A 26,278-nucleotide genomic window follows, 5' to 3' on the forward strand; every position below is an offset into this window, starting at 1 on the left:
TGGGTTCAAATCCCGGCTCTGCTGCTCATCAGCTGTGTGACTTTGGGCAACTCACTTAACTTCTCTGTGCCTCAGTTACCTCAGCTGTAAAATGGGGATTAAGATTGTGAGCCCCACATGGGGCAACCTGATCACCTTGTATCCTCCCCAGCGCTCAGAACAGTGCTTTGCACATAGTAAGTGTGCTTAACAAATACCAAAATTATTATTATTATTATTATCACGCAAAGAGCCGGAGGCAGTGAGGCGTCACCTGAGGTTTGGGGGTCTGATATGGGCAGGGGAGGGCTAGGGGGATCGTGCCCCCATCTACTTACCTCCCGGATGGCCCCGTCGCAGACCCGGATCACGTTGAGGAACGTGGGCATGACCTGGGGCAAAAACTGCACGCATTTGAGCCCCAGAGATTTGAAGATGAAGGTGATGGCCTGGACCACCATCGTATGATGGTGAGACAGGGACTGGTCTCGGAAGATCCTCATCAGGGCCACCATGGACACAGCAGGGTAGAATTCATCCAGTGGCAGGTTGCCCATGTTCACCAACATCTCGCTGGTACTGTAGTCAGCTGGGGCAGGGCACAGCAAAGGAGAGTCAACTTCCCCCGCCTTCAAAACGCTCCGCCCTCCCAAATGAACCTTTCCTGGGTCCGGGGACTCCAACCACGCCAAGAGTCCCCGAGCTGATTTGATAAATGGTGCAAAGGGGCTTAATCCCGGCTCCGCCATCAGCTGTGTGACTTTGGGCAAGTCACTTAACTTCTCTGGGCCTCAGTTACCTCGTTTGCAAAATGGGGATTAAAACTGTGAGCCCCCCGTGGGACAAGCTGATCACCTTGTAACCGCCCCAGCGCTTAGAATAGTGCTTTGCACGTAGTAAGCGCTTAACAAAAACCATTATTATTATTATTATTATTGTGCTCTTGGGGTGTTTCTGAAACGTAGATGGATTTTTTTAAGTTTTCGCATTTGCGCTCGTCCCTTCAGTCCCAGTGGACTGTGAACTATTTGGGAGCAAGGGCTGGGCCTTCTCTTTTGGTAACTCTTCACAGTGTCTCAGGATACTGGGCACGGTCAACTCGGCCACCGAGAACCTAAAGTCAGCTTTCTACCACGCCATCCAAAAGATCACTCCCTGGCTTGCAAGCAGGCCTGATTTTTTCCCCCCGCCTTAGCCTTTCGATTAACAGCTTAGAAACTGGAATCTCTAATAAAAATAACCATTCTCTCAAATGAAAGCAAAGGAAGTCTGGTGGATTCATTTATGCCCACAGCTGGCCAACAGCTGCGGGGCCCCGGAGCCCTGGGGAACGCAGCCGAGTTCAGAGGGCACGGTCGGCTCTGCGAAACCGGGATCTCAGTGGTCGCAACCGAGGTTCGGTAACGGGGCCAGGAAGGGAAAGAAGAATTGGATAAGGAGGGGAGTTTCCGGATTCCGGGACTGCACTGAGGGTGGCAGGAGGGTGGTGGAAGAAATAGTCGGGTTCACCTGGCCCTGCCAACAGCGACAGCAGCGATGCAGACTCAGGCTTCTCCAACGCTTTTGGGGCAATCACTTTTGGGGGCTTACACTGTACCTAGCGCTTAGTACAGTGCTTTGCACATAGTAAGCGCTTAACAAACGCCATCATTATTATTGTTACCTCACTGCTGACCCCTCGGCCATGCTCGGCCTCTCTCTGGTCTGGAACTCCCCCCTCCCACCCCCGTTCATATCCAACAGATGACCGCTCCCCATTTTGTGTTATTAAAATCACATCTCCTCCAAGAGGCGTTCCCGACTAAACCCTCCTTCTCCTGGCTCCCTTCTGCGCCCAACCTTGCACTTGGATTTGTACCCTTTCTTCATCCCACCCTCACCCCCACAGCACTTATATAAATACCTGTAATTTATTTTATTAATAATAATCATTACTATTATTATTATGGTATTTGTAAAGCGCTTACTATGTGCCAGGCACTGTTCTACGCACCCGGGTAGATACAAGGTAATCAGGTTGTCCCACGTGGGGCTCACAGTCATTCATTCATTCAATCGTATTTATTGAGCGCTTACTGTGTGCAGAGCACTGGACTAAGCGCTGTTGGCAACATATAGAGACGGTCCCTACCTAACAGCGGGCTCACAGTCTTAATCCCCATTTTACAGATGAGGTAATGGAGGCGCAAAGAAGTCAAGTGACTTGCCCAAAGTCACACAGCTGATCAGTGGCGGAGCTGGGATTCTCAGGTTGTCCCACGTGGGGCTCACAGTCTTAATCCCCATTTTACCGATGAGGTAACGGAGGCGCAGAGAAGTCAAGTGACTTGCCCAAAGTCACACAGCTCATCAGTGGCGGAGCCGGGATTCTCCGGTTGCCCCACGTGGGGCTCACAGTCTTAATCCCCATTTTACCGATGAGGTAACGGAGGCGCAGAGAAGTCAAGTGACCTGCCCAAAGTCACACAGCTGATCAGTGGCGGAGCCTGGATTCGAACCCACGACCTCTGACTCCCAAGCCCGGGTTCTTTCCACTAAGCCACGCTGCTTCTCCATTTTAATGCCTCCCTCTCTACACTGTAAGCTCCTTGTGGGCAGGGAACGTGTCTACCAACTCTGTTATATTTTACTCTCCCCAGTACTTACTACAGTGCCGTGCACAAAGTAGGCGCTCAACAAATAAGACTGATTGAGGGCAGGGATCGTGTCACCTAACTCTACTGAAATCTCCTAATTTCTAAGGACAGTAGGCGCTCAAAAAACTATTGATTGACTGGGGGGAGCCAATCCTTTCTACAGAGGGTTAAAAAGGAGATGGTTCAGCGCTTAGAACAGTGCTTGGCACACAGTAAGCGCTTAACTGTGACCCCCCCATGGGACAACCTGATCACCTTGTAACCACCCCAGCGCTTAGAACAGAGTTTTGCACATAGTAAGCGCTTAATAAATGCCATCATTATTATCAACAAATGCCATCATAACTACTGGGAGTGGATTTTGCAGGAGGAGGACCCTACTTGGCAGTTATTATTCAATCGTATTTATTTAGCACTTACCGTGTGCAGAGCACTGTACTAAGCGCTTGTTATTGTTATTACCATGAAAAAAGGCCCAAACTGCTCTAGCCAAAATCATTCTTATGAGGAAGGGGCTCCGGGACTATGGGTTCGCAAATGTCCAGCACTTCACCAAACAAGAAATAGGGAAGGACGCTTAGAGCAGCGTGACTTATTCCGAAGAGCTCGGGCCCGGAAATTGGAGGACCTGGGTTGGAAACCCAGCTCTGCCCTTCATCTGCTGTGTGACCTTGGGCAAATCAATTCACTTCTCTGTGCCTCTGCTTCTTCAACTGCAATATGAAAATAAAATCCTTGTTCTCCCTCCTGTTTAGATGGTGAGTCTCATATGAGACAGGGACTGGGTCTGCCCTGATTAACCTGAATCTACTCCAGCACTTTGTACAACGCTTGGAACAGAGTAAGTGCTTAATATATACCACAATTATTATTATTCTTCTACTAAGCGCTTAGTACAGTGCTCTGCACACAGTAAGCGCTCAATAAATACGATTGAATGAATACTAAGGGTTCTGAGAAGAAACTTGGCCTGCTGATCTTTGGTGCCTAAAAGAGTGGCTCAGTGGAAAGGGCACAGGCTTTGGAGTCAGAGGTCATGGGTTCAAATCCCGGCTCCTCCAACTGTCAGCTGCGTGACTTTGGGCAAGTCACAACTTCTCTGTGGCTCAGTGGAAAGAGCACAGGCTTTGGAGTCAGAGGTCATGGGTTCAAAACCCGGCTCCTCCAACTGCCAGCTGTGTGACTTTGGGCAAGTCACAACTTCTCTGTGGCTCAGTGGAAAGAGCACAGGCTTTGGAGTCAGAGGTCATGGGTTCAAATCCCGGCTCCTCCAACTGTCAGCTGCGTGACTTTGGGCAAGTCACTTCACTTCTCTGTGCCTCAGTTACCTCATCTGTAAAATGGGGATTAAAATTCTGAGCCGCCTCCGTGGGACAACCTGATCACCTTGTAACCTCCCCAGTGCTTAGAACAGCGCTTTGCCCATAGTAAGCGCTTAACAAATACCATCATCATGAAGATCCTGGATGAAGTAGCATTGAAAAGGCCGGAAAAGACGGCACTTCTACTGGGAAATAGCCACCGTCCATAAAGGAGAATCGATCAAAATTTGCATTCAGCACTCAAAAGTGATCCAAGACCCTGCCCCGGGCTGGCTCCGGGGTTGAGGAACCTGGCCTGGATTTCCCCCCTCCTTCCCTCCGCTTACAGGAATCCTGGCTAGACTTGGACTCGGACAGGCTGACGGCAGAAGCATCTCGGGACTGGTCAATCATGCCGATGTTCACTTTGTGTTTGTAGGGATCCAGAGCGCCCAACAGCCCCAACACCCGGATGGCCTGGTGGGAGGGGGGAAACAAACAAAACACAACGTACACATCAGGGGGGTCTAACCAGGAGAATCCGAGTGACAGGAGAGATGCCCGAGAGGGAGGACAGAGGTTGATAACTTCCACTGCCTCCCTCTAGAGCGTAAGCTCACTGTGGGTAGGGAATGTGTGTTTACTGATATACTGTACTCTCCCAAGTGCTCAATAATACGACTGAATGAATCATCCCAATTAGGCCGACTGGGATCCTCTCTAAATCCCACCGACCCCAAATCGCGTGTTGGTTGGCGAGCTTTCTTGGGGCGTTGGAAAGCTGAAGCCACTGTGGCGAAAATGGGAAACCATAAAATAAGCGCTCAATGATACGACTGAATGAATCATCCCAATTAGGCCGACTGGGATCCTCTCTAAATCCCACCGACCCCAAATCGCGTGTTGGCTGGCGAGCTTTCATGGGGCGTTGGAAAGAGGAAGCCACTGCGGCGAAAATGGGAAACCATAAAATCCCTGCCCTCCCTCCCTCTCCAGGCCGGGTTTAGCTCACGTTCTTACCTCTCTGCGGGTTCCCTGGTTCTGCTCGGTCTTCAGGAAGTTTAGCAGCACCTCCAAGAGGGTAGGATATTTCCTGTACGGCTCCACCACATAGCCAGTACTGGCCACAAGCTGCCCCAGGGTCCAGAGAGCCACCTGGAATGGGCACATACACAAAGCAATTCAGGCCATCTGGAGCTTCACATCTTAGACAACAATAATAATAATGGCATTCATTAAGCGCTTACTATGTGCCAAGCAGTGTTCTAAGCGCCGGGGAGGTTACAAGGTGATCAGGTTGTCCCACGTGGGGCGCACAGTCTTAATCCCCATTTTACAGATGAGGGAACTGAGGCCCAGAGAGGTGAAGTGACTTGCCCAAAGTCACCCAGCGGACAAGTGGCGGAGCCGGGATTTGAACCCATGACCTCTGACTCCAAAGCCCGGGCTCGTTCCACTGAACCGCAGGGTCTCAAGCTGGGAGCTCAAGACCACATTTAATCATATCTTGGGCTACGGCTTCTCCGACCTGGTTCGGCCATACCGGCCAATCAATCGATCGTATTTATTGAGCGCTTACTGTGTGCAGAGCACTGGACTAAGCGCTTGGGAAGTACAAGCTGGCAACATTTAGAGACGGTCCCTACCCAACAGTGGGCTCACAGTCTAGAAGCGATAAGACACAGGGTCACGCAGGCTTGGATTAAGTTGGGTAGGGACCGTCTCTATATGTTGCCAACTTGGGCTTTCCAAGCGCTTAGTATAGTGCTCTGCACACAGTAAGTGCTCAATAAATACGATTGAATGAATGAATGAATGAACTTAGCTTCCTGGCACCCCAGGTGGCTCTCAGTCTAAGGTTTTGTCCAAAGCCCTCACCCTACTTTACAGAGAAAGTGACACCTGGAAACGAATGATGGTTCACAACTGGAAAGTGAGGCCTATGTTACTATTTCAGGTTGACAGCTGATTCTGGTCTCAAGGGCCCCCCTGCTCCCCTTCCAATCAATCAATCAATTGTATTTATTGAGCGCTTACTGTGTGCAGAGCACTGTACTAAGCGCTTGGGAAGTACAAGTCGGCAACACATAGAGAAAGTCCCTACCCAACAGTGGGCTCACAGTCTAGAAGCGCTAAGACACAGGGTCACGCAGGCTTGGATTAAGTTGGGTAAGGACCGGCTCTATATGTTGCCAACTTGTACTTCCCAAGCGCTTAGTACAGTGCTCTGCACACAGTAAGCACTCAATAAATACGGCTGAATGAACTTAGCTTCCTGGCACCCCAGGTGGCTCTCTGTCTAACGTTTCGTCCGAAGCCCTCACCCTACTTTACAGGGGAAGTGACAACTGGAAACAAATAATGGTTCACAACTGGAAAGTGAGGCCTATGTTACTATTTCAGGTTGACAGCTGATTCTGGTCTCAAGGGCCCCCCCCGCTCCCCTTCCAATCAATCAATCAATTGTATTTATTGAGCGCTCACTGCGTGCAGAGCACTGTACTAAGCGCTTGGGAAGTACAAGTCGGCAACACATAGAGACAGTCCCTACCCAACAGTGGGCTCACAGTCTAGAAGGGGGAGACAGACAACAAAACAAAACATACTAACAAAATAAAATAAATAGAATAGATATTTGTCAAGCATTTATTAGGCATCAAGCACTGTTCTAAGCACAAAAGATAATCAGGTGGGACACACTCCCGTGCCGCATCGGGCTCACCGGTGAGGTAACTGAAAACCTAAGTGACTAGCTCAGAGTCACACGACAGACAAGGGGTGGAGCCAGGATTATTCAATCGTATTTATTGAGCGCTTACTGTGTGCAGAGCACTGTACTAAGCGCTTGGGAAATACAAGGTGGAAACATATAGAGACGGTCCCTACCCAACAGTGGGCTCACAGTCTAGAAGTAGAACTGAGGTCATCTGACTTCTGAGCCCGTGCTCTTTCTACTAGCCATGCTGGTCCCGAGCCATTTCAGCGTGGCTCAGTGGAGAGAGCCCGGGCTTTGGAGTCAGAGGTCATGGGTTCGAATCCCGGCTCCACCAACTGTCAGCTGTGTGACTTTGGGCAAGTCACTTCGCTTCTCTGTGCCTCAGTTACCTCATCTGTAAAATGGGGATTAAGACTGTGAGTCCCACGTGGGACAACCTGATCACCTTGTAACCTCCCCAGCGCTTAGAACAGTGCTTTGCACATAATAAGCGTTTAACAAATACCAACATTATTATTATTTGCACATAGTAAGCGCTTAATAAATGCCATTATTATTATTATTATTATTATTGAGTCTTTTTTTTCCTCCCTGGAAATCTGGGGGTCCAGGAAGTGCTATACTCACCTGCCTTTTGGCCAATAGAGAGGAGTCCTGGAGCATATCCATGATGATGATGAAGAGCTCATCAACCCACTTCCTCATTTCCAGGCCACTCACCTGCAAGAAGGCAGAAGGAGGGGACTAGAATGAGAATGTTGTTTTACGGTACTCTCCCCAGCGCCTAGTCAGTGCTTTGCACACAGTATGCGCTCGATTAATGCGAATAAATGAATGGCCCAAAGGGCTGGCAGCGTTTTCGGTTCTTCAGCCAACACCAACTACCGCTCCAGCCCCCACAGGAGACGTAGACGTGTTCTTACCTGCGCCAGCTCCCCTATGGTGGCCAAGACGTTATTGATCACCCCCGGGTTCGGATCAGGGTCTGGATCTTTCAGCTTCAAAATTAAAGCCTGTGCGAAGACGACATGAGAAGAAGTAGAAATGATCGGCGTCTGAGCTCCAAAATCGTAGAAGAGTCAGAAAGGCAAATATGGACTGATTGCTTCCTGCCGCTCCCAATACCCAGACTTGAGAGCACCCGGGGAAGGTGGAAGGCGGTGGGCCCAACAATCAATCAATCAATCAATCGTATTTATTGAGCGCTTACTATGTGCAGAGCACTGTACTAAGCGCTTGGGAAGTACAAATTGGCAACATATAGAGACAGTCCCTACCCAACAGTGGGCTCACAGTCGAAAAGGAAAAGAACACCCAAAAGGAAAGACTTCACCCAGCCCATGCAAGCCTCTGAATCTGTTAGCCGTCGTGCAGGCTCAAAATAGCGGTGGATTCAAAAAGGGCCGGGCACCAGAATGGACAACGATGGGTTGGCAGAGAAAAATGTAGCATGGCTTAGTGGATAGAGCATAGGGAGTCCGGTCATGGCTTCTAATCCCTGCTCCATCACTTGGCTACTGTGGGATCATGGGCAGGACACTTCACTCCTCTTGGCCTCAATTACCACATCTGTAAAATGGGGATTGAGACTGAGACCCACATGGGACAGGGACTGTTTCCAACCCAATATCCTTGTAATTACAGTACTTAATAATAATAATAATAATTTTGGTATTTGTTAAGCGCTTACTATGTGCAAAGCACTGTTCTAAGCGCTGGAGAGGCTACAAGGTGACCAGGTTGTCCCATGTGGGGCTCATGCAGGCTGAAAATAGCGGTGGATTCAAAAAGGGCCGGGCACCAGAATGGACAACGATGGGTTGGCAGAGAAAAATGCAGCATGGCTTAGTGGATAGAGCATAGGGAGTCCGGTCATGGCTTCTAATCCCTGCTCCATCACTTATATACTGTGGGATCATGGGCAGGACACTTCACTCCTCTTTGCCTCAATTACCACATCTGTAAAATGGGGATTGAGACTGAGACCCACATGGGACAGGGACTGTTTCCAACCCAATATCCTTGTAAGCTTACGATGTGCAAAGCACTGTTCTAAGCGCTGGGGAGGCTACAAGGTGATCAGGTTGTCCCATGTGGGGCTCACAATCTTAATCCCCATTTTACTTAACTGAGGCACAGAGAATGTGTATATATATATATACACACACACACACACACATATATACACATATGTATATATGTACGTATGTACATATGTATGTATACATGTATATATGAGGTAACCTATATATATGTATATATGTTTGTACGTATTTACTACTATATTTATTTATTTTACTTGTACATATTTATTTTATTTATTTTATTTTGTTAATATGTTTTGTTTTGTTGTCTGTCTCCCCCTTCTAGACTGTGAGCCCGCTGCTGGGTAGGGACCGTCTCTCTATGTTGCCAACTTGTCCTTCCCAAGCGCTTAGTACAGTGCTCTGCACACAGTAAGCGCTCAATAAATACGAATGAATGAATGAATGAAAGTTACGTGACTTGCCCAAAGTCACACAGCTGACAAGTGGCGGAGCCGGGATTTGAACCCATGACCTCTGATTCCCAAGCCTGTGCTCTTTCCACTGAGCCCCGCTGGTACTTAAGTGCTTACTATGTGCCGAACACTGTTCTAAACACTGGGGTTGATACAAGGTCATCAGGTTGGACACAGTCCCTGTACCACATGGGGCTCACTCTCTTAACCCCCATTTTACAGATGAGGTAACTGAGGCTGAGAGACGTAAAGTGACCGCCCAGGGTCACACAGCAGATATGTGACTGTGAGCCTGCTGTTGGGTAGGGACCGTCTCTATATGTTGCCAACCTGTAATAATAATAACAATAATGATGGCATTTATTAAGCGCTTTCTATTGGGTAGGGACCGTCTCCATATGTTGCCTACTTCTAATAATAATAATAATAATAATGATGGCATTTATTAAGCGCTTTCTATGTGCAAAGCACTGTTCTAAGCACTGGGGAGGTTACAAGGTGATCAGGTTGTCCCACGGGGGGCTCACAGTCTTAATCCCCATTTTACAGACGAGGTAACTGAGGCACAGAGAAGTTAAGTGACTTGCCCAGAGTCACACAGCAGACAAGTGCCGGAGCCGGGATTTGAACCCACGGCCTCTGACTCCAAAGCCCGGGCTCTTTCCACTGAGCCACGCTGCTTCCCAAGCGCTTAGTCCAGTGCTCTGCACACAGTAAACGCTCAATAAATACGACTGAATGAATGAATGTGTCAGAGCCACGATTAGAACCCAGGTCCCTTTGACTCCAGGCTCGGGCTCTATCCACTAAGCCACGCTGCTTCTCACCACCCGCTACACTGCTTCTCACCACCCGCTACACTTACTACAGTGCCTGGCACATAGTAAGCGCTCAAATACCGCAATTATTATTACTATTGTTACGACTACCATTGGAAAAAGAGCACGGGCCCGGGAATCAGAAGTTCCAGGTTCTAATCCCAGCTCTGCCACACGCCTACTGTGTGACTCCGGATGAGTCACTTCATGTGCGCGGGCTCTGTAAAATGGGGATTCAATACCTGGTCTCCTTCTTGCTTAAAATGTGAGCCCTATGGGGATGGGGACTGATTCCAACCTCAGTGTCTTGACTCTACCCCGGCGCTCAGTACAGTGTTTGGCACAACTGCTAAGCAAATAAGATTGAACTGTCTCCCCCTTCTAGACTGTGAGCCCACTGTTGGGTAGGGACCGTCTTTATATGTTGCCAACTTGTACTTCCCAAGCGCTTAGTATAGTGCTCTGCACACAGTAAGCGCTCAATAAATACGATTGACTGATTGAATAAATGAAATACCACCTTTATCAGGGAACAATCCTACCCACGCGGTTGGATGCTCGGGAGGGCCAACATCCTACTCTCCCTCCACACATTCATTCAATCGTATTTATTGAGCGCTTACTGTGTGCAGAGCACTGTACACATCACCCAGCGCTTAGAACAGTGCTTTGCACATAGTAAGCGCTTAATAAATGCTATCATTAGCACTGGACTAAGCGCTTGGGAAGTACAAGTTGGCAACATCTAGAGACGGTCCCTACCCAACAGCGGGCTCACAGTCTAGAAGGGCGAGACAGACAACAAAACAAAACATATTAACGAAATAAAATAAATAGAATGAAAATGTACAAGAAAAATAAATCCTATAATTGAGCCAATTCCAATGCTCCCTTAAGGCTTCTCCATCCTGCACCCATCTGGACCAAAGGTTATCAACCTTCCTTTGAAGGTTGGTGTGAAACTAACGTTAGTCGGTGAGGAGCAGCAGTATCTGCAAATGGAGTCTCGGCTCACTCTCTGTTACCATTAAAAGAGTTTGCTTAGATTAAGAGACCAAGCTTCTTAGGTTTAAATCGAGTCTTGAAAATTGTCCCGAAAAAGAGCCCCTTTCCCCCACACATCACGACCAATTCCATTTCCTCTGCTTATTTCCCAGTCTTCTAGACTGTGAGCCCGCTGTTGGGTAGGGACCGTCTCTCTATGTTGCCAACTTGGACTTCCCAAGCACTTAGTCCAGTGCTCTGCACACAGTAAGCGCTCAATAAATACGATTGAATGAATGAATGAATTCAGAGCAAACCGGCACCGTGAGGGCACCGCTAACAGCAGGGTGGGTGGTGATAGCAGCAGTTTGGGCCCGGGCTCCTGGCTACCAAGATCAGAGAGTAGGGAAGGCCAGCAGGGTGGCCCAACGGTCAGGAAAATACCCTCAATCAATCAATCAATGGTATTTATTGAGCGCTTACTGTGTGCAGAGCACTGTACTAAGCACTTGGGAAGTACAAGTTGGGAACATATAGCGACAGTCCCTACCCAACAGTGGGCTCACAGTCTAACCTCCACCTCACCCTGCTGAAAAAGCTCCCCTCAGGTCCTGGGAAGACGGACACTCCACATGACCCAGACTGCAAGCTCCTTGAGAGCAGCGGCCACGTCTGAATTGTACTCTCCTGAGCGCTTAGTACAGTGCTCGGCACTCAGTAAATATCACCAACTGATTGACTCCTAGCTGCCTCACAGACACTGCACTTTTCTGAAGTTCCCAAGCGATCATCATCATCATCATCAATCGTATTTACTGAGTGCTTACTGTGTGCAGAGCACTGTACTAAGCACTTGGGAAGTCCAAGTTGGCAACATATAGAGACGGTCCCTACCCAACAGTGGGCTCACAGTCTAAAAGGGGGAGACAGACAACAAAACCAAACATACTAACAAAATAAAATAGAATAGATATGTACAAGTAAAATAGAGTAATAAATATGTACAAACATATATACATATATACAGGTGCTGCGGGGAAGTGAAGGAGGTAAGATGGGGGGATGGAGAGGGGGATGAGGGGGAGAGGAAGGAAGGGGCTCAGTCTGGGAAGCCGTGTGCGTGGACTACAGGCCGACGGACGCGATCTGGACCCTGTCTTTGTTGCCGGGCCTGGAGGGCTTCCCTGGGAGACTTTCCCTCCGACACTGAGCACTGAAACCACTTCATTACCCTTCGATAGCCCACAAGAACCATACCACCCCAGCGGCAGAAACCATCCCCATAAAGTTCCCTCCGCCCCGTACCTTCAGAATGGGCTCCATGTACGGGCGGATAAGACGGGGGGCATTGGAGACCAAGTGGCCCAGCATGCGAGCGCTCTGCTCCTTGATTCTGCCCACCCCGCTGTGCTCCAGCTCCGTCAGGATCTGCAGGAAGGAAGCAGCAGCTGAGTAAAGGCGGAGGGAAGTCCGGAAGATGGGCCTTCCTCCGATGGACGGCCTGGCACGAGAAATCCCCCTGGCCATCGTGGGTCACTTTGAACAACGGGCAGTCAGGGGGGCTTACGACGCCAAGACTGGAATTGCAACTGGAAGAGAAAAATCTGACCACCATCTCGTCGTATTTCTAGAGCACCCGGGGCCAAAGAATTTCAATGATACATCACACACCTACCCATCAATCGCTCCTTGAGCAGACTGGGGTAAATCTGATCTTACAACTCGGAGGAGAAGGAACTGGGGTACGAGGAGATCAAGCAGATTGTCCACAACTCTTCCTTTATTCATATTAAATGGCTGTCTCCCCTTCTAGAACGTAAGCTTGTTATGGGCAGGAAACAAGTCTGCTAATTCTGTTGTAGTAATCTCTTCCAAGCGTTTAATAGAGTGCTCTGTACCTAGTAAGCATTCCATAAATATGATCGCTTTGGGACTTCATCGGGCGCAGGTAAGACGCCAGTCCCAACAAGAATAATGGCTCTGGAGCCGCTGTGTATGCCTGAAACGCCAAGCGCGAACACATAACCTTGGCACCTGATGAGACTCCCAGGAGCTCTTAGGTACGAGGGGACATGAGAAGGGAGATGGGGTCCAGGTGGATTCTGATTGGATTTCAAGCTCCAATTTCTTTGGGCTTAAATCCGGCTGCAGAGGTTCAGCAGATCAGTGGCGATTAGGGACGCTGATTCCTAGGCTTAGCAATCACCCTGCTAGGCTCTACTGTCTTCTAGCCACAATCCTCATGAAGAAACCCTGTTAACCATCCAAATCCCTCAGAGCCTGAACCGTCAACTCCCAGCAGGCACGTTTAAGGTTCTCCCTAATGCCTCGGAGAATTGTTCCTCTCTTTTGGCTTAGCTTCCTTGAGAGGAATGAAGCCTCGAACGCGGGCGACCTCATCTCGGAGTGGGGGAGCCCCTCCCTTGCCCCGGCCGTTACCTGAATGAGCATCTTGCGCAGGAAGGGCATGACGAAGGCCGGATTCATGCTGCTCAGCCGGCCCACGGTGCAGATGGCCAACTCTCGGATCTCAAACACCTGGTCGTTCAAGGCCACGAACAGGGCCTGCAGGTTCTCCGCCTGGGCCAGGTGGGCGTCGAACCGCTCGTCCAGGGAGGCCAGGACGCAGTAACGGATGTCGGGGTCTGTCAAAGCGGGCGGGCAGCCGGGCAGGTGAGCCTGCCGAGCCCCCGCCCGACACTGCCTTCCCACCGCCAGCCCGGGTGATAAGGCCACAAAAGCCCTCTTCTCCCTCCATCCTGCCATTCCCCTCCCTGCGGGAGAGGCGGGGAAACAGCGTGCCGGGGAAGACCATCTAACCTCTACCACCTGGACTGAAGTGGGGTCAATCAATACTGTGTGCACAGTAATCCACTGCATTTATTTAGCTCTTACTGTGTGCAGAGCATGTACTAAGCACTTGGGAGAGTACAGCATAACAGAGTTAGTAGACATGTTCCCTCCGCACAACGAGCTTAAGTGCTTGGGAGAGTCAAGTCGGGTCGATGAATTCTACTTTTTCTTTTTTAAACTCTTTTAAATAAGACTTTTTTGGACCTTACAACTCAGAGGAGAAGGAATTGGGGTACGAGGAGATCAAAGAGATCGTCGACAACTCTTCCTTTACTCATATTAAATGTCTGTCTCCCTTCTAGACTCTAAGTGTACTATAGGCAGGGAACGTGTCTGCTGATTCTGTTGTAGTAAACTCTTCCAAGCGCTTAATAGAGTGCCTCCCTGTTTACAATCTCACTGTTATAAATATAATCTCATACTTATAACTGTTATAAATAATCCCATTGTTATAAACCTCATTATATACAATATACCTCATTGTTTACAATTGTTTATAAAAAGTCGCCTCATTGCTTATAATCAACCACAAAAGGTGATGAAAAGTATCTAAGTCCTTCTTCCACCAGGAAGACTTCACAGGACATGTTGATGTAAGAAAGAAAGCGAGAGGAATTCTCAGAGAGCCCAGGGGCTGGCGTTACGGGGTCTCTGTTTGGTCCGAAACAAGGTGTGATGGCCCTCTATAGGATCAAATCCTGGGGTCTGGACTTGCCCACAACTTGAATTTCAAATGCTGTATCTGGCCAGGATAATAATAATAACAATGCCATTTATTAAGTGCTTAAGTGCCAATCCCTGTAGTAGATGCTGGGGTTGATAGACTATAACCAGGCTGGAAACAGTCCCTGTCCCACATGGGGCTCACGGTCTAAGAGGGAGGGAGAACAGGTAGTGAATCCCCATTTGACAGTTGAGGTAACTGAGGCACAGAGAGGTTTAAGTCATTTGCCCCAGGTTCCACAGCAGAATTGTGGCAGAGCCAGGACTAGAAGGGGGCCCAGGTATTACTTCTGGGAGCCACGCGTGACCTCACCTGCACATACCAAGGGGTTTCTAAGGGCTGCTGGGCCTGGAAGTTCAGGAATTATAGAAACCAGCTCATGTGTGTGAACATACTACCTACAGAGAGCCCCCCTGGACTGTGGCTCTCCAACCTTTGGAGAGGCTAAAAAAGGATACAGGGGGTGGTGAGGGGCAGGTAAGTCTTTGCCTAAGCTTGGGCCCCAGATAATAATGATAATAATGGCATTTATTAAGCACTTACTATGTGCTGTTACTAAGTACTTACTACTTACATAGTAACTTACTATGTTAGGCACTGTTCTAAGCGCTGGGGAGGTTACAAGGTGATCAGGTTGTCCCAGTCTTAATCCCCATTTTACCGATGAGGTGACTGAGGCCCAGAGAAGTGAAGTGCCTTGCCCAAAGTCACACAGCGGACGATCGGCAGGGCCGGGATTTGAACCCACGACCTCTGACTCCAAAGCCCGGGCTCTTTCCACTGAGCCACGCAACGAAGAGCTCTACGGGGGATGGAAAGGGAATTGAGGTTCTCCTTCCTCCTACAAGTTCAGCTGCTTCGAAGCTTCATTAATATAAAACCAAGGCAAGGAGGCCGCTGGGCAACGCCGGGGGCGGCCCCCTCCTGCCCCAGGCTCTTCGAGGCGCCGCCTTACCTGGGTCGGTGATGCCAACCACGAGCAGTTTGCTGAGCACGTCGGCCACCACCTGGACTGCGGTCTGGCTGACCACGTGGGCGTGGCCGCTGATGAGATGGATGGAGGGGGTGAGCAGGCGGGAGCACGTGCGAGCCGCCTCCATGCGGATCTCTTTGTGCTCACTGTTCAGGAAGTGGTCCGCGCAGTGGCGGACAAACTGGGTCAGAGAGTGGCCTGAGGGAACGAGGAGAACAGCGCCTTTGACCCAGATTTGGTGGTGGTACGATGATAAGAATAAGAACAGTGGCAATTGTTCATCGCTTACTAGGTGCCAGGCACCGTGCTAAGTGCTGGCCTGGAATAATACTACTACTACTAATAATAATAATAATGGCATTTATTAAGCGCTTACTATGTGCAAAGCACTGTTCTAAGCGCTGGGGAGGTTACAAGGTGATCAGGTTGTCCCACGTGAGGCTCACAGTCTTAATCCCCATTTTACAGATGAGGTAACTTAGGCTCAGAGAAGTTAAGTGACTTGCCCAAGGTCACACAGCAGACATGTGGTGGAGTCGGGATTCGAACCCATGACCTCTGACTCCAAAGCCCGTGCTCTTTCCACTGAGCCACGCTGCTTCTCTAATGAGGAATGCCCTCCCTCTGCCCACCCACCAAGCTAGCTCTCTTCCTCCCTTCAAGGCCCTACTGAGAGCTCACCTCCTCCAGGAGGCCTTCCCAGACTGAGCCCCTTCCTTCCTCTCCCCCTCATCCCCTTCTCCACCCCCCCATCTTACCTCCTTCCCCTTCCCACACCACCTGTATATATGTATATATGTTTGCATATTTATTACTCTATTTTATTTGTACATATTTATTCTATTTATTTTATTTTATTTTGTTAATATGTTTTGTCTTGTCTGTCTCCCCCTTCTAGACTGTGAGCCCACTGTTGGGTAGGGACTGTCACTATATGTTGCCAGCTTATACTTCCCAAGCGCTTAGTCCAGTGCTCTGCACACAGTAAGCGCTCAATAAATACGATTGATTGATTGATTGCTGGGGTGGATCCGAGCAAATCGGGCTGGACGCAGTCCCTGTCCCACGTGGGGCTCCCAGTCTCAATCCCCATTTTACAGATGAGGTAACTGAGACACTGAGGTGTAGAGAAGCGTACGATGCAAGCTGGGCATTCTGCTTCAGGGCAACCCAATTTTCAACGAGGAAGTGGTCTATCATCATTCATTCAATCATATTTACTGAGTGCTTACCGTGTGGAGAGCACTGTACTAAGCGCTTGGGAAGTACAAGTTGGCAACATATAGAGACGGTCCCTACCCAACTCTCCATCTGGATCCCTCCAGATGGAGGGAGGAATACAGGAGGTCCGGGTCACCAAGCTTCACCTGTTCCAGTAAAGGGGAAATTACCCCATAGCTCCCAACCAAATATTTTAACTCTTACACCTCAACTAAGATCTCACGTGCCCGCGTTTTAAAGCCCACTGGCACGGACCAACTTTCGATCCACCAGGAACAAAATGACCCTGGATGTTCACCGACTCGCCTGGAGTATCTGGACAGAGCTAGAGTCCGCAGGTCGCTTCCCGGCCCACAGGCAGACTTTGAGGAGTCGGTACATTTCAAAACCGAGTGTTCCTTTCCCTAGAAAGATCTCCCCTGAGGAATAACTTGGGTTCATCAAGGCCTGGGAATTTATTTACCTAACAGCAAGGACAAATCTAAAAGACCAAAACCTTTGGAAACTAGAAAGCTGAGAGGGGAAAGGCTATTTGGAGAGCCACAGGAGAGAAATTTTGCCGAATGGATTCGGGCAGCAGTGAACAGGTAGCTAATAATAATAATAATAATAATAATTACGGTACTTGCTAGGCATTACTAGCTCTAGTGCCAAGCACCGGGGGTAGATACAAGTTAATCAGGTTGGACACAGTCCCTATCCCACATGGGGCTCACACTCTTATCCCCATTTTCTACAGATGAGGTAACTGAGGCCCAGAGAAGTGAATTGACTTTCCCAAGGCTATTAAGCATTCATTCATTCATTCAATCTTAGTTATTGAGCGCTTACTGTGTGCAGAGCACTGTACTAAGCGCTTGGGAAGTACAAGTTGGCAACATAGAGAGACGGTCCCTACCCAACAGCAGGCTGACAGTCTAGAAGACACGTGGCAGAGCCCGAATTAGAACCCAGACCCGTGCTCTATCCACTAAGCCCCGCTGCAGTCCCTGCTGAGCATCCATTTCCCGCTAACCGGTATCCGAGAGGGAAGGACAGAGGGACAAGCTAGGGGAAGGGGCAGAGAGCCGGCCGTCGGACAGCTTGGATTTCGGGGCCGGTGCCCAGTGGACTCGGCCATCTCCATCTCCATTATATATTGGTCATCTCCAATATTATTATTGGATAATAATAATAATAATGGCATTTATTAATCGCTTACTATGTGCCTGTTCTAAGCGCTGGGGAGGATACAAGGTGATCAGGTTGTCCCACGGGGGCTCACAGTCAATCCTCATTTCCCAGATTTAGGCTAAAGACCACAGGTGGTTCGTTCTGAGGAACTTCTTCTTCAGAATCAGTTCAGCCTAGAAAGCGTCACTATGCTTCCTGGCCAACCGGCTTTTATTTTAATAACGATAATAATAATGATGGCATTTATTAAGCGCTTACTATGTGCAAAGCACTGTTCTAAGCGCTGGGGAGGTTACAGCACGATCAGGTCGTCCCACGTGGGGCTCACAGCCTTAACCCCCATTTTACAGATGAGGTAACCGAGGCCCAGAGAAGTGAAGCGACTTGCCCAAAGTCACACAGCTGGCAATTGACGGAGCCGGGATTTGAGCCCATGAACTCTGACTCCAAAGCCCGGGCTCTTTCCAGTGAGCTACGCTGCTTCTATGTATTTTCAACTTTATTTTAAGTTGCAGGCTTTTCTGCTTGGCAGATAAGGACGGCAGCAGGCCCATCAACTTTCAATCAGTCAAATCAAGGGCATTAACTGAGCACTTACTTTGTGCAGGGCACTGCTCTGAGCACTTGGGAGAGTACTACACATGGCACTTGCAGTCTATCTGTATCATTTCAGTTTGCTTTGATCCGCGCCCCTACCTAACCAGTTTCTCTTTCACTTCATCTCTAGATTTTTCACAGGTGTGTAACAAATATGACGACTCCGAGGCCCGTCAATTGAATATGATCTTTGAAACTGGATCTGCCTCAATCTTGTAGCTACAAGCGCGCAGTCCAGTGCTCCGCACCCGGTAAGCGCTCAATAAATACGGCTGGATGACTGAATGTAATCCGGGCCCCGGTTCCCAGGCTCGCCGCCCGCTCCGCCGCTCACCTTCGAACTCGAAGCTGCCAAGGGTGCGGAGGGCCAGGGTGATGCTGCCTACGTCGCCGGCCTCGGGCAGGTTGGTGAGGCTGGGCGAGGCCAGCTGGTGGGCCAGGCCCTTGGGCATGCCCGGGTGCCGCAGGGGTTTGTGCATCAGGACGAGGGACAGCATCTTCAGCAGCCCGTCCTGGATGTCCTTCTTCAGCTGCGGGATCTGGCGGCTCAGGTCATACAGCACGGCCGTCAGGGCGGGGCTGAGAAGAAGAGGCCGTCGGTTACGTCCGCCCCGCAGGTCCAGCGCTTAGTACGGTGCTCTGCGTCCATTCAATCGGATGTGTGCGGAGCACTGGACTAAGCGCTCGGCAACATAGAGAGACGGTCCCTACCCAACAGCGGGCTCACAGTCTAGAAGGGGGAGACGGACGACAAAACATGGGGACGGGTGTCATCGGAACAAACAGAATTAAAGCTAAATGCACACCATTAACAAAATCAATAGAACAGTAAATATGGACAAGTAAAATAAATAGAGCGATAAATCGGTACAAACAGATATACAGGTGCTGCGGGGAGGGGAAGGAGGTAGGGCGGAGGGGATGGGGGGGGAGGAGAGGGAAAAGGGGGCTCAGTCTGGGAAGGCCTCCCGGAGGAGGTGAGCTCTCAGTAGGGCTCTGAAGGGAGGAAGAGAGCTAGCTTGGCGGATGGGCAGCATGGCTCAGTGGAAAGAGCCCGGGCTTTGGAGTCAGAGGTCATGGGTTCGAATCCCGGCTCCACCAACATGTCTGCTGTGCGACCTTGGACAAGTCACTTCACTTCTCGGAGCCTCAGTTACCTCATCTGTAAAATGGGGATGATGACTGAGCCGCTCGCGGGACAACCTGATCACCTTGTATCCCCCCCAGCGCTTCGAACAGTGCTTTGCACATAGTATGTGCTTAACAAATGCCATTATTATTATTATTATTATGTGCGGAGGGAGGGCATTCCAGGCCAGGGGGAGGACGTGGGCCAGGGGTCTGCAGTGAGCGCTCAATAAATACGATTGAATGAATGAATGAGCAGGACGCCGGAGAGGCACCTGTCTTCCTTCTGGAAACAGCTCTGCTCCCCAGTGAGGTGTCTGTGGGCCTGCCACTCCCCCTGTACCCTTCGCTTCAATCACTCAATCCATCGTATTTACTGAGCGCCTATTAGGTGCAGAGCACTGTACTAAGTGCTCGGGAGAGTACGATACCAGAGAAGTAGCAGCCTCCTTAGGGAGGGGGCAGATTCTCCTAGCAGAAACTTCCCAGCCCCCTCTAGATTAGCCCCCATTCGATCGTATTTATGGAGCGCTTACTGTGTGCGACAGTCCGTGTACCCAGGGAACAAGTACTTCCCAAGCGCTTAGTCCAGTGCTCTGCACACAGTAAGCGCTCAATAAATACGACTGAATGAATGAAAGTCACCTGGCTCCCTCCAAGGTTGGTGGAGGCGGGCTTAAAGCATTTCAGCATCTCTGCCGCACTCTGAAGAGCGCCTAATCTTTACGGGATATTCTAGGCCGGAAGAGCCGACAGTCGATTCTCTAAACTAATTGGGAGCAAGATTAACTCAGACCGTTGCAAGTTCGGATACCTGAACAATCAATCAATCAATTGTATTTATGGAGCGCTTACTGTGTGCAGAGCACTGAACAAAATGGGGTTTGTTACCTAGGATAACTGAGCTGCCTAGTTTAGAGAGCAGCTGAAGCCTAGAGAGTAAGCTTTCTATTGTTCTCTTATCCCTATTTCACTGGATAACAGCCTTTTATGATCCTATAATTCCCATTTCATTGGGGAACAAGCTTTTTAGTGCTCTGTTATCCCTCATTTACAAAGGATATAAAGGCTGGGAATGTGAAGCAACTTGCTACCGGTCACCCAGCGAGGGCCAACTCACAGATCGGAAGGTACCGACTTGTTTAATCACCCCGCTAGGGTTTCGGTTCCTCGGGTTTGCCCTTTCGTTCCTTCATTCAATAGCATTTATTGAGCGCTTACTGTGTGCAGAGCACTGTACTAAGCGCTTGGGAAGTACAAGTTGGCAACATATAGAGACGGTCCCTACCCAACAGTGGGCTCACAGTCTAGAAGGGGGAGACAGACAACAAAACATATTAACAGAAAAAAATAAATAGAATTCATTCATTCATTCAATCGCAATTATTGAGCGCTTACTGTGTGCAGAGCACTGTACTAAGTGCTTGGGAAGTACAAGTTGGCAACATATAGAGACGGTCCCTACCCAACAGTGGCCTCACAGTCTAGAAGGGGGAGACAGACGACAAAACAAAACATATTAACAGAATAAAATAAACAGAATAAATGTGTACAAATAAAATAGAGTAATAAATATGTACAAACATATACATATATATGGGTGCTGTGGGGAGGGGAAGGAGGTAAGGCGGGGGATGGAGAGGGGGGCAAGGGGGAGAGGAAGGAGGGGGCTCAGTGTGGGAAGGCCTCCTGGAGGAGGTGAGCTCTCAGTAGGGCCCTGAAGGGAGCAAGAGAGCTAGTTTGGTGGATGTGTGGAGGGAGGGCATTCCGGGCCAGGGGGATGACATGGGCCGGGGGTCGACGGCGGGACAGGCGAGAACGAGGCCTAACGGTGAGGAGATTAGCGGTAGCAGAGGAGCGGAGGGTGCGGGGTGGGCTGCAGAAGGACAGAAGGGAGGTGAGGTAGGAGGGGGCGAGGGGATGGAGAGACTTGAAGCCCAGGGTGAGGAGTTTCTGCCTGATGCGCAGATTGATTGGTAGCCAGTGGAGATTTTTGAGGAGGGGAGTAACATGCCCAGAGCGTTTCTGGACAAAGGCAATCCGGGCAGCGGCATGAAGTATGGATTGAAGTGGGGAGAGACAGGAGGATGGGAGATCGGAGAGGAGGCTGATGCAGTAATCCAGTCGGGATAGGATGAGGGACTGAACGAGCAGGGAGATGCCCTTACGAACTCTGGCCATCAGAACAAGTTCGGGCCAAACTGGAGGCGGGCCTCTCCTCACACCTACCTGAGCCCCACGGCCAGCATGGGCTCCAGCAGCTCTTTGATGTCCTGTTGAATGCCAGGTCCCATGGCTCGGGCCAACATGCTGATGCAAGTGAACACGGTGGCGTCCACCTGAATGGCCTTCTGCCTCCTGGGAAGGAACGACAAGACGGATGGACAGCCTGGAGAGCGGCACGGCCCCTCCTCCCACCTCAGCCACTCCTCCCGTTAGTACTCAGCACTACTTATTAATAATAATAATAATGATGATGGATTTATTAAGCGCTTACTATGTGCAAAGCACTGTTCTGAGCACTGTTAATAATAATAATAATAATGATGGCATTTCTTAAGCACTTACTACGTGCAATGCACTCTTCTAAGCGCTCAGGGGATATATATATATATATGCATATATGTTTGTACATAATTATTACTCTATTTTATTTGTACATATTTATTCTATTTATTTTATTTTGTTAATATGTTTTGCTTTGTTGTCTGTCTCCCCCTTCTAGACTGTGAGCCCACTGTTGGGGAGGGACCGTCTCTATATGTTGCCAACTTGTACTTCCCAAGCACTTAGTACAGTGCTCTGCACACAGTAAGCGCTCAATAAATACGATTGAATGAATGAATGAATGACCGTCTCTATATGTTCCCAACTTGTACTTCCCAAGCACTTAGTACAGTGCTCTGCACACAGTAAGCGCTCAATAAATACGATTGAATGAATGAATGACCGTCTCCTATATGTTGCCAACTTGTACTTCCCAAGCGCTTAGTACAGTGCTCTGCACACAGTAAGCGCTCAATAAATACGATTGAATGAATGAATGAACGAATACGAGGTGATCAGGTTGTCCCATGGGGGGCTCACAGTCTTCATCCCCATTTTACAGATGAGGTAACTGAGGCTCTGAGAAGTTAAGTGACTTGCCCAAGGTCACACAGCAGACATGTGGCGGAGCTGGGATTTGAACCCATGACATCTGACTCCAAAGCCCATGCTCTTTCCACTGAGCCACACTGCTAGTAGTAATAATAACGGCATTTATTAAGCGCTTACGATGTGCAGAGCACTGTTCTAAGCGCTGGGGAGGTTAGAAGGTGATCAGGTTGTCCCACGTGGGGGCTCACAGTCTTCATCCCCATTTTACAAATGAGGGAACCGAGGCACAGAGAAGTTAAGTGACTTGTCCAAAGTCACACAGCTGACAATTGGCGGAGCCGGGATTTGGACCCATGACCTCTGACTCCAAAGCCCGGGCTCTTTCCACTGAGCCATGCTGCTCAGTGGAAATTAGTACTCGGTAATGCTCAGTAATTAGTGCTCAGTAATTAGTAGAGAAGCAGCGTGGCTTAGTGGAAAGAGCCCGGGCTTGGGAGTCAGAGGATGTGGATTCTAATCCCGGCTCCGCCACTCGTCTACTGGATGTGTGAGCCCACTCTTTTAGACTGTGAGGCCACTGTTGGGTAGGGACTGTCTCTATATGTTGCCAACTTGTACTTCCCAAGCGCTTAGTACAGTGCTCTGCACACAGTAAGCGCTCAATACGATTGATTGACTGATTGATTGATTGACCTTGGGCAAGTCATTTAACAGCACTTAGAAAAGTGCTTTGCACATAGTAAGAGCTTAACAAATGCCATCATCTTTATTATGATTATTCTCGGTGCCTCAGTTCCCTCATCTGGAAAATGGGGATTTAGACTGGGAGCCCCACGTGGGACAACCTGATCACCTTGTATCCACCCCAGTGCTTAGAACAGTGCTTTTCATTCATTCAATCGTATTTATTGAGCGCTTACTGTGTTCAGAGCACTGCACTAAGCGCTTGGGAAGTACAAGTTGGCAACATATGGAGACGGTCCCTACCCAACAGTGGGCTCACAGTCTAGAAGATAATAATGATGGCATTAATTAAGCGCTTACTATGTGCAAAGCACCGTTCTAAGCGTGGGGGAGGCTACAAGGTGATCAGGTTGTCCCACGGGGGGCTCACACTCTTCATCCCCATTTTACAGATGAAGGAACTGAGGCTCAGAGAAGTGAAGTGACTTGCCCAAAGTCCCACAGCTGACAAGGGGCGGAGCCGGGATTTGAACCCACGACCTCTGACTCCAAAGCCCGGGCTCTTTCCACTGAGCCACGCTGCTTCTCTACACGCTGCTTGGCACACAGCAAGCGCTGAAATACCATCATTATTACTTACTGAGCTCCTACTGATATCTGATATCTGCCTTTGGGGAGTTTAGGGAGAGGCCAGCTGACCCAAAGTGCCACAGGGCGGGAGGGGAATATGTGAAGCAGCGTGGCTCAGTGGAAAGAGCACGGGTTTTAGAGTCAGGGGTCATGGGTTCAAATCCCGGCTCTGCCACATGTCTGCTGTGTGACCTTGGGCAAGTCACTTCACTTCTCGGAGCCTCAGTTACCTCATCTGTAAAATGGGGATGATGACCGTGAGCCCCACGCGGGACAACCTGATCACCTTGTATCCCCCCCCAGCGCTTAGAACAGTGCTTTGCACATAGTAAGCGCTTAACAAATGTCATTATTATTGTTATTATTAATATGTAGATCTGTATCGCGGCTGCCATATTGAAACCCCTGAATAACTATTAGAAAAGAAAAGTTGGCCCTGAATGCCTTATAATTATTGCGCTCATCAACGCTTGAGTCTCCAGGCATTTTATGGGCACCATCTGAGCCCCCTCCTTCCTGTCCCCCTCTCCATCCCCCTGCGCCTTACCTCCTTCCCTTCCCCACAGCACCTGTATATATGTTTGTACGTATTTATTACTCTATTTATTTTACTTGTACATATCTATTCTATTGATTTTATTTTGTTAATATGTTTGGTTTTGTTCTCTGTTTCCCCCTTCTAGACTGTGAGCCCACTGCTGGGTAGGGACCGTCGCTCTATGTTGCTAACTTGGACTTCCCAAGTGCTTAGTCCAGTGCTCTGCACACAGTAAGCGCTCAATAAATACGATTGATTGATTGATTGATTGATCTCAGCGTGGCTCAGTGGAAACAGCACAGGCTTTGGAGTCAGAGGTCATGGGTTCAAATTCCGGCTCCGCCAACTGTCAGCTGTGTGACTTTGGGCAAGTCACTTAACTTCTCTGTGCCTCAGTTACCTCATCTGTAAAATGGGGATTAAAACTGTGAGCCCCCCGTGGGACAACCTGGTCACCTTATAATCAATCAATCAATCATATTTATTGAGCGCTTACTGCGTGCAGAGCACTGTACTAAGCGCTTGGGAAGTACAAGCTGGCAACATATAGAGACGGTCCCTACCCAACAGTGGACTCACAGTCTAGAAGGGGGAGACAGAGAACAAAACCAGACATACTAACAAAATAAAATAAAACCTCCCCAGCGCTTAGAACAGTGCTTTGCACATAGTAAGTGCTTAATAAATGCCATTATTATTATTATTATTGTTATTATTGTCAGCTGTGTGACTTTGGGCAAGTCACTTCACTCCTCTGGGCCTCAGTTCCCTCATCTGGAAAATGGCGATGAAGACTGCAAGCCCCCAACCTGATCACCTTGTAACCTCCCCAGCGCTTAGAACAGTGCTTTGCACACAGTCAGCGCTTAATAAATGCCACCATCATTATGATCTCCAGCCTCTCAACATGGAACATTATTTTGTTGGTATGTTTGGTTCTGTTCTCTGTCTTCCCCTTTTAGACTGTGAGCCCACTGTTGGGTAGGGACTGTCTCTATGTGTTGCCAATTTGTACTTCCCAAGCGCTTAGTACAGTGCTCTGCACATAGTAAGCGCTCAATAAATACGATTGATTGATTGATTGATTGGAAGAAAATGGAGCCAAAGGGCAGAGAGGTTGAGCGACTTGCCCCAGCTTGCTCCGGGAGGCTGCGATGAGGCAGGGAACGGATCTCTCCGAGAGCGCAAGGGCCTTCTCCTCTGGATCCCAAACCCAGCTCTCAGTGGAAAGAGCCCGGGCTTGGGAGCCAGAGGTCTGGGTTCTAATCCCGGCTCCGCCACATGTCTGCTGTGGGACCCTGGGCAAAGTCACTTCACTTCTCTGAGCCTCAGTGACCTCACCTGTAAAATGGGGGTTAAGACTGTGAGCCCCCCGTGGGACAACCTGATCACCTTGCATCCCCCCCGGCGCTTAGAACAGTGCTCTGCACGTAGTAAGCACTTAACAAATACTACTACTATTATTATTATTATTATTAAAATGGGGATTAAGGCTGTGAGCCCCATGTGGGACATGAACTGGGTCCAATCTGATTAATTTGTATCAGTCAGAAAATCAGTGGTATCTTTTGAGCATTTACTATGTGCACAGCACTGTACTAAGAACTTGCGAGAGTACAATATGACGGAATTAGCAGATACGTTCCCCTTGTGTTGCAGACTTGTACTTCCCAAGCGCTTAGTACAGTGCTCTGCACACAGTAAGCACTCAATAAATACGATTG

The 26,278-nt window shown here is 49.2% G+C and overlaps 1 protein-coding gene across 1 annotated transcript in view; it reads right to left on the reverse strand.

Annotated features, from left to right (window-relative positions):
- The window catches only part of MTOR (mechanistic target of rapamycin kinase), a 174,929-nt gene that overhangs the window by 134,152 nt on the left and 14,499 nt on the right, over nt 1-26,278 (reverse strand). The window contains exons 9-18 of the mRNA XM_038746139.1: nt 21,833-21,961; nt 18,810-19,054; nt 15,467-15,682; nt 13,374-13,579; nt 12,240-12,362; nt 7,556-7,645; nt 7,260-7,352; nt 4,937-5,071; nt 4,264-4,393; nt 318-568 (exon numbers count right to left, since the gene is read on the reverse strand). Coding sequence (XP_038602067.1) covers nt 318-568; nt 4,264-4,393; nt 4,937-5,071; nt 7,260-7,352; nt 7,556-7,645; nt 12,240-12,362; nt 13,374-13,579; nt 15,467-15,682; nt 18,810-19,054; nt 21,833-21,961 — 1,618 coding nt within the window. The remainder of the gene's footprint in view (nt 1-317; nt 569-4,263; nt 4,394-4,936; nt 5,072-7,259; nt 7,353-7,555; nt 7,646-12,239; nt 12,363-13,373; nt 13,580-15,466; nt 15,683-18,809; nt 19,055-21,832; nt 21,962-26,278) is intronic.

Source organism: Tachyglossus aculeatus, chromosome 5 (assembly GCF_015852505.1).
Source record: "Tachyglossus aculeatus isolate mTacAcu1 chromosome 5, mTacAcu1.pri, whole genome shotgun sequence".
Taxonomy (NCBI): Eukaryota; Metazoa; Chordata; class Mammalia; order Monotremata; family Tachyglossidae; genus Tachyglossus; species Tachyglossus aculeatus.